The sequence below is a fragment of the Mesoplodon densirostris genome, chromosome 9 (genome assembly GCF_025265405.1).
Source record: "Mesoplodon densirostris isolate mMesDen1 chromosome 9, mMesDen1 primary haplotype, whole genome shotgun sequence".
Taxonomy (NCBI): Eukaryota; Metazoa; Chordata; class Mammalia; order Artiodactyla; family Ziphiidae; genus Mesoplodon; species Mesoplodon densirostris.
In genome coordinates, this window is record NC_082669.1 from 43800397 (window position 1) to 43817884 (window position 17488).

Genomic DNA, 17488 nt, shown 5'->3' on the forward strand with positions numbered 1-17488 from the left:
GGCCTTACGGACATTTGTTACCGCTCCAGGACGGACCCTGATTTGAAACATACCCTCCTCTGAGGTCACAAAATGTGTTTGTGGCAACATTTTGTGCACAAGAGGCAGTGGCCCTCCTGTCATCCTGGGATCAGCCTGACCTCGGCAGGCTCAACAGCAGCCATTCGGAACTCAGGACAGTATTCAGACTTTAGTATAGTCCTAAAGATTCTTGCTTCTCAGTCCCTGGTCTGTAACTAGGGTGACCTAAATAAGGCCATTGCAATTAGAGCACAAACCAAGGCTATGGGTTGGTTCTCTCTGGAACAGCCCTTCCCACATAAAGTCATTCACACCAAGAAAAGTATTCTAGGGCTTCCCTGGTGGCGCAGTGGTTGAGAATCTGCCAGCCAATGCAGGGGACACGGGTTCGGGCCCTGGTCTGGGAAGATCCCACATGCCACATGCCACGGAGCAGCTAGGCCCGTGAGCCACAACTACTGAGCCTGAGCATCCGGAGCCTGTGCTCCACAACAAGAGAGGCCGCGATAGTGAGAGGTCCGCGCACCGTGATGAAGAGTGGTCCCCGCTTGCTGCAACTAGAGAAAGCCCTCGCACAGAAACGAAGAGCCAACACAGCCAAAAAAATTAATTAATTAATTAATTTAAAAAAAAAAAAGAGAGAGAGAGAGAAAGAAATCCAGGACACTAGTGGCTAGAGACAGAGCAGGTGCTTTACTTAAAAAAAAAAGAAAAAGAAAGAAAAGTATTCTAGTAGGAGATTCCAGAACTTCATGGAAACTTCAAAATGCAACAAAGCAAACAGGGAAAATACAAAATGCCTTAAAGGAAGACGGAATCCAAAAATCTCACTTCTTTCATGTGTCACTTACAATCTCATCTTACGGTACAAGTGGCAACACTTACGGTCGCCCAGAGCTCAATATGAAATTGAAGGAGAGCAGAATACACCACCCCACAATATGCCTCTTCAGCATTAAGATTATTTTGAGTTGATTATTATTTTTTTTTTTTTTTCTCGGTACGCGGGCCTCTCACTGTTGTGGCCTCCCCCGCTGCGGAGCACAGGCTCCGGACACGCAGGCCCAGCGGCCACGGCCCACGGGCCCAGCCGCTCCGCAGCACACGGGATCCTCCCAGACCGGGGCACGAACCCGCATCCCCTGCATCGGCAGGCGGACTCTTAACCACTGCGCCACCAGGGAGGCCCGAGTTGATTATTTTTGAGAAATAACAGACAGGAGAAGCTCTGACAACAGAGTAGAAATTTACTCTTCTGTAAGGTAAATTTACACTTAAATCTCCATTTGTAAAGGTGTCTCCTTCTCTGTACCAGGAAGAAAAGGATGATTCCAAATCACAAGAAACTCTTTTATCAATGGCACTGGCTTAAAACTGCTAACAAATCTTATCCTTATTTACTGTGTCTTTCCTAGTAACCTCCCATAACTGGCTTCCTGAGAGCCCCCCTCCCATACACACACACCTTTCTTTTGCCTTTAGCTGAAGATGGTATTTAAGACGATGGCTTGAGCCATCTCGAGGAGTTAATCAGTTTTTCTGGATATTTCCTATGTATACATGAGGTATACATGTTAATAAATTTCTGTTGTTTCTCTTGTTATCTGTCATTTACTACATGGGGTCTCAGCCAAGAACTCAGAAGAACAGAGAAAGAATTATTTTTCTTCCCCTACAACAGCATGGGAATTGTACCAAGGGAATTTAGTTTTCCTGAAAGATGAGCCAGTCTTCCAGAGGCATGTAAGTGACCCACCCTCAAAATGCTCTAAAATTCTATAGATTAACTATTTATCCTCTTTCTTGGTCTAAAAGCCATCAAAACAATTACTAATGAAATACCATATACTTCATAAAATATGACAGGAAATTAGTAATTTTCAGTAACAGGAAAGAACTTACATATTTTCCCCCCCAAAATGAGCGACTTCTCTTTTAAAAAACAATTTTTGCTATGGAGAAATTATTAGACACTGAAACATTTCAAGAAAAGATTCTGGGATGACTACTGGTGCTGGAAGTTAATTCCACGGCTGGATTATACACTGAAATAGCAACACTCAGCTCTAGGTCAGTCAAAGGGAACCCAAAGCAAAAAAGAGAAGCATTCCACTTCACTTAATTCATTTATCAATCCTTCCATTACTTTCTTTTAATTCAAACATTCATAGACGAAGAAAGGTTTCCATACTTAATTTTTTAACATAATATACAGAACCACAATACTATTTAAATTCCAAATTATGGGAGATCACATTCAAATACACTTGGATTTGATGAGTTGCTGTGACAATACAGAGAAATTTCACAGAAAAGGTATTTAGAATTTGTAAGATAGTGAAATATCTTTTTGCTATGTGGGCCAATGCATTAATAGTAACTTGATTAAAAAGGCTGTCTTTTGGACTTCAAATTATTATAAAAGAATATCAAGATTATATAGATATACTTTCTGAATTTCTCAAACTCATTTCATTTTGAAGGCTGAAGGCAAATGTTACACATTAGAACATTCATGAAACCATTTCTCCTTTGCACTTACCTGTAAAAATCAAAAACTAAACCACACTTTCCTAAAGACCTAGCTATTTCTAGAGTACATGAGTGTAATCAGAAAGACTACTAGAACTAAATTATCACTTTTATGTTCACAATTTTCACCACAACATCTTTCCTAAAAGGACAAAATAACTGGGGAATTTAGATTTCCCTTACTGAACTTAACAGAATAGAATCTCATACGTTCTGGCTTTAATAAACTTCAACTCTTTTTTCCAGTGGGAACTATCTACACAGCACAGTGCCACATACAATTAATTATTCCAGTGAGATGTACATTTAGATTCACAATATGATCAACACAATAGCGCCATACAAAGTTTTTCTGCAGGTAAAAATGCTAAGAAAGGCCACAGTGGACAGTGCCAGACACTGTGAAAAACAGTAGCTTACAAGGTACCACTGAGGTTCAGAGGAGACCACAAGTTTCAGATTTTTTCAGCAATGGAAAAAGAAGAACATTTAGAGAAACATAAAAATATATAATTCACTGTCAATTATGCAATTTTTCATATACTGTTTCCTTAAACAGGCAAATTAGCATAACTTAAAGTTAGAGGAAATGTACAAGATCAGAATATGAAAGATTTTTCTTGTTTTCTCATCAAAGGAACGCACTAGGATTAGCACGAGGATCTTTCTGGTTCCTGTATCTGTAGGTCAGCCAAACACCCAGGATCTGGAACGGGAAAAAGAAAAGAAGAAAGAGAAAGTAACAGTTGTGTGTATTTATTCAGTTTATCAGCAAAATAATCTGGAACCTCTGACGCACTTTGTATTATTTGTTCAAAGAGGAAGAGATTTCTTTTTAAAATGTATTATGGGGCTTCCCTGGTGGCCCAGTGGTTGAAAGTCCGCCTGCTGATGCAGGGGACGCGGGTTCGTGCCCTGGTCCGGGAAGATCCCACATGCCGCGGAGCGGCTGGGCCCGTGAGCCATGGCCGCTGAGCCTGCATGTCCAGAGCCTGTGCTCCACAATGGGAGAGGCCACAACAGTGAGAGGCCAGCGTACCGCAAAAAAAAAAAAAAAAAAAAAAAAAAAAAAAATGTAGTATGTAACCCAAATTAGAGGTCCTAAGAAAAAGTAATAAGAACATTGTGGTAGGCTGAATAATGGCCTTCCAAGGTTGTCCACACCATTATTCCCAGAATCTGCAAATATGCAACCTTACGTGGTTACAGGGACATTGCAGACATGACTGAGTTAAAGCTCATGAGACAGGGAGATTATCTGGGTGGGCTCTGTGACGTAATCACAGGAGTCCTTAAAAGAGGGAAGCAGGAAGGACAAAAATCAGAGATACAGCCAAAAGGTGATGTCATGACAGAAGCACTGGGAAGCAGATTCAGAGAGAGAAGATGCAACACTGCTGGCTTTGAAGATGAAGAAAAGTCAAGCCAAAATCGAGCCAAGGGGTGCAGGCAGCCTCTAGAAGCTAGAAAAGGCAAGAAAACAGGTTTCCTCTAGAGCCTCCAGAATGAGTCTCCATTTTAAGCTTCTGACCTCCAGAAGTATAAGACGATAAATTTGTGTTGCTTTAAGCTACTACATTTGTGATTACTTGCTGGAGTGGCAATAGGAAAGTGATACAAGTTAGGTATTAAGACTGAATTGTCTTAATAGCTAAAATATCATAGATTTTGCTAATTCAGAAACAGAGTTTGGCAAAAATTAAGCAATAACAAAAATCCTACAATAAATACATTTTCCAACACAGATCATAAAAAATGTCATAATTCCTACCTCTTCAAGGGAGGGGGACATATAATTTTAGAAAAGTAATAAGTAGTTATCATGCCATTTCTCACACCACTTTCACTAACGAGTTAACCAATATAACCTGCCATTTTTTTAAATTGAGAAATGTGTTCATTCTGATTCTGCTACCTCACAGTTGATTTATTTAAAATAATCAAAAATTCTTAGACTGAATAAGATGCAAAACTTTAATGGAACAAAATGAATTTCAAATTATATTTCCCATTTCAGATCTGTGCCAACTTTTAATCTAAATTTTGTTCACTTGACTTCATAATTACTCATTAGCTCTTGAAACTACGTGTAAAGAGTTGTGGTAAATCTAAAATTTTCTCCATTTATCACAATACTAATTTCTGAGTTACTATAAAACTCATGACTGGCAATGTTTATTATAACATGTAAGGGCTGATGGAACTATGCTTTGTGTTGAATCAAGGAAACATAAGTCTAATTTAAGGAAGTGGAAAGTCTGGTTTGGTGTCTGTATGACGGGGGTTAGGGGACAGGAATTTACTTAAACCTATGAAGAGTACTTTGTGACTGGCTCTATTCTTCACTTTTCACAAATTCATATAATTTGACCAAAAACCCTATATGATAGGAACTGTCATTATCCTCATTTTACCAGTGAGGGAACTGAGGCATCAAGAGGCTAAATAACTGGATAATAGCTACACAGGTCATGAGTGCCAGAACCAGGATTCAAATCTTGGATCCAAGCTCTTAACTACGTATGTTGTTTTATATGAGAATCTGATGTGTTACAGGCCATTCTCAAGCTAACAACATTCCACCTACTGTTTCAGCCATGCTTGTTATTACAGTACTGAAATACTTACACACCTGTTATCGAGCAGCTACTTCTCTGACACCTCTCAGCCTGCCTGAGCATCATTTCCCTGACCCTGCCTCAGAAATACCGGCACACAGGGAGCTTCTGGTTAGAATTTTTGAGTTTGTTAAATATTTTTATAATCACCCCAGAATACATACATGCCGATGGTGTAAGTTACAGTTCTTAGGGGAAACAAAGCTATCGGGTAAATAAAATACTCATAATCTAGAGTCACGTTTTACCAGAATTCCTCCAATTAAGCTGTGATGAAACAAAACAACCTCTTCTTGTGCCCCATTGCTGGACCACTATCTCCTCATACCCAGAGAGAGCATGAAAAGGTCATGCCCAAAATGCAAAAAGATTAAAGTTAGATAATTACTGGATTTTTAGCTTACAAAGGTGCTCATGATTTAAAGATTTTCAAGGATAACTTTGACCCGATCATAAACTCTGCTGACTCTAGAACCTACACCCAGGATGCAAGAGATCACCAGAGTACAGTTCTATGAAATGTCTACACAGCGTGCAAAAAGCATGTCCTTTGTTATTTATATTTACTAAATATAGAAAGGCAGAAGGTAATATGACAAAATATTAATGATGATTTCTGAGGAGGTAATTTTAGTTAGTAGATACATTTACTCTTTCAGCTTCATAATTGTCTGTATTTTCTAAGTTTTCTACAAAGCACATGTACTAATTGTTATAACTTTTTGGGGGGATTCTAAATCAATGTTTCTTTGATGGTTTAAATTTATTTTCATGTATTACAAATAGTTCAAATGAAATCTTTCTATTTCATCTATGACAGGAAATCATCAGCTAGTTAGTCTCATCCCTTCAAACTCTGAGAATCACTGATTCTGTGAAATATTGAATAAAATAAAAATTTAAAAAGTGAGAGAGCCTATAAAACAGTCATTATCCAAAAAATATCAGGTTGGATAAATTACTGTTAAAATCTCTAGCTAGTGGCTTCCCTGGTGGCGCAGTGACTGAGCGTCCGCCTGCTGATGCAGGGGACACGGGTTCGTGCCCTGGTCTGGGAGGATCCCACATGCCGCGGAGCGGCTAGGCCCGTGAGCCATGGCCGCTGAGCCTGCGCGTCCGGAGCCTGTGCTCCACAACGGGAAAGGCCACAACAGTGAGAGGCCCGCGTACCACACACACACACACAAAAATCTCTAGCTAGGTTTCAAAAGGACATGGTGTATAAATTCAGAGCAGAACTCCATGAAAGAACACCTTAGAAATCTAAGACCCATGAGTTTATATTCTTCAACAATTAATATTTTAGAAGACAGCGGGGGCTGGGAGGGATGAATAGGCAGAGCAGAGAGAGCATTTTTAGAGTAGTGAACATACTCTGTATGATACCATAATGATGGAGATATTTGTCCAAACTCATAGACTGTACAACACCAAAAGTGAACCCTAATGTAGGTTATGGACTTTGTGTGTTATTATGTGCCAATGTAATTTCATCAGCTGTGACAAATGCACCATCCGGTGAGTCATGGTGACAGGGGGGAGGCTATGCTTGTGTGGGTGCAGGGAGATACTGGAAATCTCTGGACCTTCCTCTCAATTTGGCTGTGAACTTAAAACTGCTCTAAAAATAAATAAATAACCTCCTTTTAAAATAATATATGCATAGCTGAAGGCAGTGTGAGCTGATGAGAAGAAAATGGAGCTGCTCAAAAGAGCTGAATTCTCAAAATAAAGCCCAGATATAAAAAAGAAACCATGTGGCGAAATTCTGATCATTACTGACTCTGGCTAATGGAGCGTATGGAGGTTGCTCATTCTGGTTTTTTCCCACCTATATTTTTAAATTTTTATGACAAATTTTTTTTACTTTTAAATCCATGTTTTATTTTAAAAGAAAGAAAGGAAAAATGCACAGGATTGTTTTCAAATGGTATATGAATTTTCTTGAATCAATGCCATGACCAACCCAGAAGTAAGATGGCTCCTTCCTGAGAAAAAGTGAAGTGAAAATATGCTTAGAGTAGGAAGGGATGTCAGTGAAAACTTCTTTTGAAAAGTGAATACTAATGAGAATTTCTGGGAGGAATTCCAGTGGTTAGGACTGCGCGCTTCCACTGCAGGGGGCCCAGGTTCAATCCCTGGTCGGGGAACTAAGATCCCGCAAATGTGGTGAGGCCAAAAAAAAAAAAAAGTGAATACTAAGCTTGGTCTTTATCTCCAGTTTGATAATAACAGCCAAGTATGGATTTTTCATTCTCAAAGGGAGAAAAAGAAATTGAATTAGAATATACAATATACACAAACATCTATGTATATATGTATATATAATATACTGTCTTAATCATACATTTTATACATATATATGTAATGTACACATTATATACACAAATTCAATACATGTCACACACACACAATCAAAATGAGAAGATCTAATGTGTAACGTGGTGACTACAGTTGATAAGTGTATTGTACAATTGTACTGTACAATACAATATTGTACAAAATACTGTATTGTACTGTACAATCTACTCTCTTGCTAAGAGAGTAGAACTTAAACATTTTCACCAAAAAAAAAGGTAAATATGTGAGGTGATGGATGTGTTAATTAACTTGATAGGGGGAATCCTTTCACAATGTATATGTATATCAAATCATCATGATATACACTTTAAATATCTTACAATTTTATTTGTCAATTATACCTCAATAAAACAAAAAATATATTTTTTTGTATTTTTATATTTAATTATACAGAGAGAAATAAATTTCTAGGCCCAAGATGAAGCTGCTCTTATCTAGGGTGCCACATCAGCAAACCAAAACTTGGGTAACCTTTGTGTCCCTGTAAATGCTCCTCTTGACCGGAAGTGCAATATATTCAGTCAGCCAATCCTCAAAGGCCAAGCCAACTCTGGGCCTTCTCACCCCAAACAAGATTGACTATGTGGCCCCAGCCAATCAGATATTTTCTATTATTCCCTTCCTTATTCTTTATCCTATAAAAGCTCCTTGCCTTCGGCCTTATTTTGCAGTTCTCTGAAAGAAGACTGTCCATGAAGTGTTAAAATTTGTTTGTATCACCTAAACTGCTTTCTTTAATCATTTTTAACATATATAATCAAAATGAGAAAGGGCCTTCTAAACATAAAAATCAACTGGATAAACCATATAGGCAAAAAGCAATAAACTGAACCACATAAAAAGTAAAACCTATAAATTTTATTTAAAAATCATGAAAAACTTAACTAAATGCAAAAGAAATTGAAAGCAGGACAAAGAAGCCAAGTAGAGTGAGTGATGAGAGGAGGAGGGAGCCAGGAAGGGAACGGAGGAAAAAAAAAGGTGAGTGGGCAACTTTCTGGGGTGCCTGGGTTTCTAAAAGCACCCAGTGAGCCCCAGCCTTGAGGTTTCTTTTCTAAACACCTTCTAGGCCCTGAGGCCCATCTCCTATTCTTTTACAAAATTCCCCTTTTTTGCATAGACTGAATTACAGGCTATCCAAACGTCCTTGATCAGGACAGAAAGTAGGTGGGCAATTCACAAAAGATGTAATACCAGTGGTCCAAAAACACATGAATACATGAATATTTTCAAATTCACTAGTCACATTTCCAAAAGAGCAAACAGAACTGTAATACTATTTTTACCTATCAAATTGGCAAATATTTTGTAAGATAAAAATATCGAGAATTAGTGCTTGAACCAAAATTTGGTAGAATCTCCCCCAAAAGGCAATTTGGCAATATTTATCAAACTCTTTTAAAATGCCCATATACTGAATGTGTCATATTTTACTTCCGGAGGTATACTCTAAAGAAAAACTAGGGAATATAGATTAAAAATATATATACAAGGAAGTTGACCATGAAATTACTTATTATAGGGACATACTGATGGGGAAATCAAATGTGCAAGAAATTAAATGACACGGTAAACTTCAAATATATAAAACACTTAAGATTTTTCTGATTTCCTTTTAAAGATAAATGCTCATTCTTACAATAGCCTACCATATACTTCCACAGTTATATATACAATCTTACTTAATAGCATTATTCTACACATGCGGTTCTTTGTTTAAAACAGGTGTGACATGGGCAATTAACACAGCCATCACAGGGGTCCCATCAACTTTTTTTAAGGGGGTATAATATGGGGACTGGTACATCAATAATTTACTCATGTCTACAAAATGACAGCTAACACACACAGCACTTGCCATATGTCAGGCATTTTTCTAAATATTACAAGTTTTTACATATACTAACTCCTTTAAGCATCAAAACAACTCTATGAAATAGGGGCTTTCCATTATTATCCCTGTTTGCAAAGCCGAAGAAACAGCAGCACAGAAAGATTAAGGAACTTGCCCAAGGTCACACAGTTAATAAAGCAGGAGAACTAGGTTTCCAACCCAGACAGTGCATTTTTTAACTATTTGCTCTTGTCTAATAAACTCTAAGTTCACCAGCTCATTATTGACAAACATGAGCTGGCCCAAAGGTTTGCTGTTATAAACAATAAACATTCTTGTGTATTCATTTTACATAGTTATACAATTATCTCCAAGAAATAAAGCACTGCAGGTAGAATTGATGAGTTAAAGAAAAAAGTTTTAATTTAAATACATATTGCCAATTCAGATGCATCAAAAATGTCCAGAGTTATTGAGTGTTTAATAAAGACAATGAGGAATTAGCATTCCTCAAAAATTATCAAAATAATATGTGTGTGGTTTTGCTTAGACATTTATATAAATGTATTAATATAGTAAATATATTAATATAACATAAATATATGTTATATAGGTAAGAAATTAATAACAATGATTACCTACAGGTTTTAGAAGGCTAGGAACAAAGGGGAGTGGGGATAGGGTTGGAAGGCAACTTTTCAAAGCATACCTATATATAAATGTGTGTATATTACACATTACTATATATATTAATATATATATTAAACAATGTGAATGTCTTACCTATTCCAAAATTATATCTAAAATTATAATTTATCATACAACTCTAGAAATAGAAGAGACCCAAGAGATAACCCAGTCTAATATCTTCATTTAATTTTACATAATTTAATGATCAAGCACTTCACCCTGTATAAACTTAGTGCTAGATCTGTGAGGTCTGATTTCAAGCCACAGTTCCTCCTATTACAGTACTAGCTCCCAGTGAAAACATCCATTGATATATTCCAAAAGTTAAGTGCCATGCTAAGGTAAAATGCCATGCCTTCTTGCCCTATTAATTAGGAATCTCTATGACAAAGAACGGAAGATATTGAGTTATTTGTACATACCTCTGTAAAACTGAAGAAGAGGCCAATGCCACCAACAAATCTCAAAACTTCTCCTGCATATTTTCCTATTATTGGAGCACAGGGTGAGCACTGGTGGCTGCTCTTCGCACAGCTCTGTATCAATTTTCAAAAAAGAACTTTTATTTCAAAGTACATTTATAATGAGCAGATTAAAAAAAAACACCCACATAAAAATTACTGTCTGGAATATCATATCCAACTTGGAGCCATGGTTCTTTAGTAGTGTCCAAAATTGTAAGATGGCTCCGAAGATATCCACCCCCAGGGTACCTGCCCTGAATAAACACCCCTTGAGAGTGGATGGGATTTGTGAATATGATGGATTGTCACTCCCATGTTTATGTTGCATTACATAAGACACTGTCTTAATAAAATGAAGAGATTTTCACACTGACTTTGATGCCACGTTGTAAGATGGCTGTATAGTTAAGACCTGACCAGCATCTAGGAACTTAGAGACACCAGAAAGAAAATGGGACTTCGGTCCTACAACTACCAGAAGCTGAATTCGACCAACAATAGCTTGGTAGAAGACCCCAAACCTGAGATGAGATTGTAGCCCTGGCCAATACCTTGACTTCATTCTGGTGAGATCCTGATGAGCAGAGGACCTAGCTAAGCTATACGCAGGCTCCTGACTTAGGGAAACTAAGACAATGAACAGGTGTTGTTTTAACCACTAGAATTGTGATAATGTATTATATAGCAATAGAAAACTAATAACCCACAAAAGAGGACACAACGAGGGGATGTCCAGCTCAGGGCTCAGCGAGGGGGTAATAGGAGTTTCCCCAAAATATAAACACATGTAAACTTCCCAAGAGAGCCAAGCTCCAAGCTCCAAGTCCATCCCCATACGGGATTGGGTTGGACTTGGGAGGTCAGTGGTCTGGCCTGGGGCAACAGGATGGCTCTAATTAATCTATCGCTAGCTCAGCTCCCAGAGAGAAAGGGCATGAAGTTGTGATGGGGAAGAAGGGAGAGAGAAAAGAGGGTGGTTCCTTGTGTCCTCCACCCTGGGGATGTTTAGCTGGTTGAGAAGCCCAATTTAGTACAGACCACTCCCCTCCTACCACCCTGATAGGCTTCCAAACCAAGATATTTACTTGCTGGTCTGCTGTTATTTCTCTTTCACAACTTGCTCTAGGAGGGTTTGACTGGGAAGGAATTAGGGGCAAAGAACCAAAAGCATCCGTGTCTGGCTGGGCCCTGGAATATTCAGTATCCTCAGGATGGATATTTGAGAACAGACAGTTGATACAATAGTATACACGGAATGTAATGCTGGTATATAAGAAGCACTTTAAAAGTACAATTCAGCATCAGAAAGTCCACTTCTTCCATGTTAACCATTATTCATCTGTATGCAATACATCTCCAAAAAACATTTTATACTTTGTACTTACAGCCAGACAGGTGTCATTTGGGTTAAAACTTCGGAACCCACAGCAGTTTAAATTTCTCTGGATGTCATTTCGAGCACTTGCTGTATTGTTCCAACCAACTTCCAAAAGCTGACCCTAGAAAACGCATTTAAACATACATTAAAATGTGTCATCCCTGGGACTTCCCTGGAGGTCCAGTGGTTAAGACTTTGCCTTCCAAGGCAGGGGGTGCAGGTTCAATCCCTGGTCAGGGAGCTAAGATCCCACATGCCTCGTGGCCAAAAAAACAAAACATAAAACAGAAGCAATATTTTAACAAATTCAATTAAGACTTTAAAAATGGTCCACATCAAAAAAAATCTTTTAAAACAAAAGTGTCATCCCTGCATAAAATGTATAAAGCTGGAGCCTGCAACTCTTAAAACTGAGTGCATCTAATATAATACTCTTTATAAGAGCATAAAACTTTTCAAAGGGTTACACTTCAACCTGTAACAAAAAGAAGGCATGATTTCTATCCCCAAAATAAAAAGTCTTCACGTTCACATGTGATTTAAAAGAAGCACTTAGATCAAAGGCCTAGTTTTCAGAGTGTAGCAAGACAAATTTTCCATTGCCCCAAAAGAGAGACCCATATTCTTCAAACAAATTAGAGTTTGAAGAGAATAATTGCCAGAATGAAACCACAAACATTCCGGAGCAAATGTTTCATTGCATAATAATAGGGAAAGACTGGGTGAATATCCATTAGCAGGAGCACTTTTTACCCAGTGAGGGCAAAATCCTACTTCAAGGATGCAGAAAATAGCAACACGTGGTGTTTTAGGGCTCTAAGCAGCCCCACTAAAGCCATGAGGAACAAAAGACTTCAGCTATGTAGAGTGAAATGGCATTCTGAACAAGAAGAAATTATTTTATATTCCAATCATTCCTCCCCCTTTCTTCCTACATGTACTATGTGGTATAATAAAGTAGAAAGAAAAAAATCTTTGCTTACCTGTTGCTCCTGGTTCAGGGCTAAGCAAGCACATGATACAGAAAACTGGACAATAAATACAAGTAAGAGAATAATCATGTACTGAGAATCAAAGTTAAGGATATTTCTGGAAATTCTTAAAATAACATAAAACAGTTACTGACAACTTCACAACTCCCTAGAAGGAAGTCACCTAGAAAACAGAACAAATGGCACTTAGAGAAAGTGCAAGAAGAATACATGTAATTTTTATTTTGATAATACACTGTAGATATAATTATATAGAAAAATACTAACAACAATAATTATTTAAATGCTGATCTATTATAGAGAAAAGACTTGAGGTTGCCAAGGGGGAGGGGAGTGGGGAGGGATGGATTGGGAGTTTGGGATTAGCAGATGCAAACCGTTATACAAAGGATGGATAAACAACAAGGGCCTACTGTACAGCACGGGGAACTATATTCAATATCCTGTGATAAACCATAATGGAAAAGAATATATATGTATAACTGAGTCACTTTGCTATACAGCAGAAATTAAACAACATTGTAAATCAACTATACTTCAATAAACTATTAAAAATAAATAAAAGCTGATCTATTATAATTTCATTTAGATTAAAATAAAAATTCTTACATAGATAAAAGAGGAAATAAGTAGAGATAAATGTATGTAAGCTTTCTTAATATCAACTCTTAAAAAAAATCATTGTGGAATTCTCAACCAAATATTAATGACTTGGAAAGAACATAGAAGTCACTGAATCAGTTCAATGTAACTCTGAATTTTCAACACATAAATAGGATGATACTGAACTTGCAGAATACATTCGTCATGATGTGAAAAGGAGAGAGAATATGTAAACATACAATAACTTAACCCTAAGAAATATTCCTAATGTTGGTTGGACAAATACACATAATGCTTGCCAGGAGTTGCTCTCTGGCAATTAATTTCCTAATGGTTATTTTAAACTAGTTGTAGTTATCACAGGAGTAATCAGTAAGATAAGAGCAAACCCAAGTGGGGTATAAATCCCACCTGTAAAAAAGGATACAAAAAAAAGCAACACCTGATGGTGCTTCACGGCTCCGATCAGCCCCACTAATGCAATCAGGAACAAGAAGATGCCCACTGCGATGACCACACCGACCACCCGGAGACTGGAAATCAGCCCGAAGCCGATGCCCCACGCTGCAATTCCAATTAGCAGGAGACTAACCAACTGCAAAAACAACCACAAAGGGCAGTGATGGGGGGAGGGAGGGGGAGGGAGAAGAAAGAGGGGAAAAGCGTCAATTTATGTGTTAATATCAAGAACATTTTTCAGGCACCTACTTAGTATCTTACAAATGATTGCTAACACTCAAAACTAGAATACACACATGATCTCACAGATAGTATTGTCTTAACAAGTTATATTAATCCTTGGCCATGTTTTTAAAACACAAACAATAATCTATAAAATTATTATGGAGCCTCAGAGGCCATCTGGCTTACTAAACCTAAACGATTTCTACTTAAGCTTTTGAAATAATAGCGTATGTAAAACTTTTAGACACCAACACATCTCAGTCGGACATAACAGGTTTCTTCACGTGGAAATCACATATCTTTCCTTCAAAGGCCCGGACTGGGGCTTCCCTGGTGGCTCAGTGATTGAGAGTCCGCCTGCCAATGCAAGGGACACAGGTTTGTGCCCCGGACAGGGAGGATCCCACATGCCGCGGAGCGGCTGGGCCCGTGAGCCATGGCTGCTGAGCCTGTGCGTCCGGAGCCTGTGCTCCACAATGGGAGAGGCCGCAGCAGTGAGAGGCCTGCGTACCGCTAAAAAAAAAAAAAAAAAAAAAAAAAGCCCCGGACTGTAACCTTCTCTGTGCTGCCTTCCTAGTCCCCAGCAAACTAAATTCATCTCTCCACTCTCTGAGCAATCTCTGTTCTTCAAATATGGTTCCACTGTTCCCTTCAACACATTAACATTCTGTTTCCAAGCCTGTCTCTCCTAGGAGTCTCGGAGCAACTTAGAGACCCCATCTTTTCACTTCTCTTTATCCCCAGAACCTATCACCTATCCCCAGAACCTCGCCTTTGGAACAGTCAAAATATCTCACAGTATTGTTGATGAAATGAATTGCTTTAGATATCATTGGCTATTCTGTGAGAATTCAAACATAGAGAGAGACTATTAAAACTTTTAGGATGAAAAGAGTACAAGAGATTTTAGGTACTCAGAGTAAAAATGGCATTCTGAGCAAGAAGAAATTATTTTACATCCCAATCATTTAATTTATGTTCTTTTCAAACAAAATCAAGTGTAAGAGGTAAAACACATGCTTCAATCAGTCATTACCTGTAAAACTCGAAGTTACAGTTACTTCTTTAAAATAACACTTAAATAGCATGCCATATAAAGATTATAATCAACTGATAGAAGATACAGCTTAAACAGGTATGGGGGTGGTGGCCGGGGTGGAAGGTGGAACAGGAAAGAGACTATCTTCAAGTCAATCGAGAGTCAGCCATTTCCTGGAGCAAGTTGACAGCTTAGTACCTTGTTGGGAGGAATCAAAGAATGTAAAATAAACTTTCTAGCACCACTTCAAGGCCTAATAAACTTTGTTTTGAGATACAAAATAAATCATCACTCACTCAAATGGTTCTTTACTCAAATGTGTAATTTTTTATAAGTGTAATCATTGTTTATCAGACACAATTTTTAAATGCCTTGGTATGTAAAACTTCTTATATGTATAGACGTACAAGTAAAATGGCTAAATATGGACAAATACAGCAGCTATTTGTATTTTTATCCATTTATCATAAAGCAGCAAAACTTGAGAATGAAAGCAACTATCTGTAGTGCGATAGGAACAAGTTATGGAGTTATATGGACTTGATGTTCTCCATTGAATTAGTACACAGAGGAAGTTTTTCTTTTTAGAGGGAGAGAGGAAAAACTTCTCACAAATACTGCTACCCAGAAATTAGTCCTCCTCATTTTCTCAACTGCTTCTTCTCAGAAGACCCATTTGCTTCTGTCTGATTTTTATCAACTCACAGTCTTCTCACAACTTCAAACAATCTTGGATTGAGAAAAAGTCCTTGGGCCCATCACAAATGAGCTTATTTCTGACTTTGTTATACCCGAATATAACACATTTCCTTTCACGAGGTGTAAAAGGCAGAAGCCTGAAGGAGGTGTCAAGGAAGGCGAGGAAGATAATGCCGGAGGGGCCTCACCTCAGTGAGGGGAGAGAGCGATGCTTAGCATACTCAACAAACACTGAACATGGTCCACAGCCTCAACACATCAGAGGAACTTGCTGTATCGTTCAGGGTTCTCCAGAGAAACAGAACCAGTAGGATATATATTGAGAGACAGTGAGAGAGAGAGAGGAGATTTGTTTTTGTTTTCGGTGTTTTTTTTTTTTTTTTTTTTTTGGTTTTTTTGTGATACGCGGGCCTCTCACTGTTGTGGCCCCTTCCGTTGCGGAGCACAGGCTCCGGACGCGCAGGCTCAGCGGCCATGGCTCACGGGCCCAGCCGCTCCGCGGCATGTGGGATCTTCCAGGACCGTGGCACGAACCCGCGTCCCCTGCATCGGCAGGCGGACTCTCAACCACTGCACCAGCAGGGAAGCCCGAGAGAGGAGATTTATTTGAAGGAACTGGCTGATGTAATTGTGGGGTCCACCAAGTCCAGAATGTGTAGGACGGATGACAGGTTGGAAATTCTGACACGATTTCAGTGATGCAGTCTTGAGGCAGAATTCCTTCTCCTTTAGGAAACGTAGTCTTTGTCCTTAATGCTTTCATATTTCATATCATACATGAGGCCCATAATTACTTAAACTCAACTGAGTATAAATGTTAATCACAACTAAAAAATACCTTCAGAGCAACATCTAGACTGATGCTTGAAAAAGCATCTTGGCATCACAGCCCAGCCAAGGTGACATATAAAATTAACCAACACTTGCAAGCTTCAAGTCCTGGGTGTGATGACTACTTACTAACTTAATTAAATTCAGGGGCAGGACATTTACTCTGTATTTCTTTGAGTCTTAGGGCCAAAAAGATCAGAAGCATGAATAATATGACACATAAAATTCTTCTAACCCATAGTTTTAAATAATCCTTTGGGAATTGTACCAAATCCTTAACAACATTAATGAAATTCTTACTACGAGTTAAGTATTCATCAACAAATGGTTGGTGCCCACTACACATGGAAGCCAGAGACAAGCTACCCCTAAATGCTGAAATTTAAATTCATATAATTTTCATGTGGAACAAAATATGTTCCTTTGATTTTTTTTCAACTGTTTAAAAATGTAAAACCACTCTTAGTTGGCAAGCTGTACAATAATAGGCAATGGAATAGATGTGGCCCATGGGCTGCAGCTTGCTGACTTTCATTCTAGAATTCAATGTAGGAGAGAATGAAAAACTACAATGGGACAAATCATTGCTATGTCAGAGGTTTTTACAAAGTGGGTCAGAGTAGAGAACAATAATCAAAAATATCCAGATAAACAGAACACATCAAAGACTGCAAAGGAACCATAACAGAACACATAGTAGGCTGAAAAATGACCCCAACTGAATATTACCATATACAGCAAA

The 17488-nt window shown here is 38.3% G+C and overlaps 1 protein-coding gene across 1 annotated transcript in view; it reads right to left on the minus strand.

Annotated features, from left to right (window-relative positions):
- Window positions 1–1983: 1983 nt before the first annotated feature.
- The window catches only part of TSPAN13 (tetraspanin 13), a 34507-nt gene continuing 19002 nt past the window's right edge, over window positions 1984–17488 (minus strand). Inside the window, exons 2-6 of the mRNA XM_060108300.1 lie at window positions 13921–14088; window positions 12882–12962; window positions 11906–12019; window positions 10479–10592; window positions 1984–3259 (exon numbers count right to left, since the gene is read on the minus strand). Coding sequence (XP_059964283.1) covers window positions 3185–3259; window positions 10479–10592; window positions 11906–12019; window positions 12882–12962; window positions 13921–14088 — 552 coding nt within the window. The 3' untranslated portion in view covers window positions 1984–3184. The remainder of the gene's footprint in view (window positions 3260–10478; window positions 10593–11905; window positions 12020–12881; window positions 12963–13920; window positions 14089–17488) is intronic.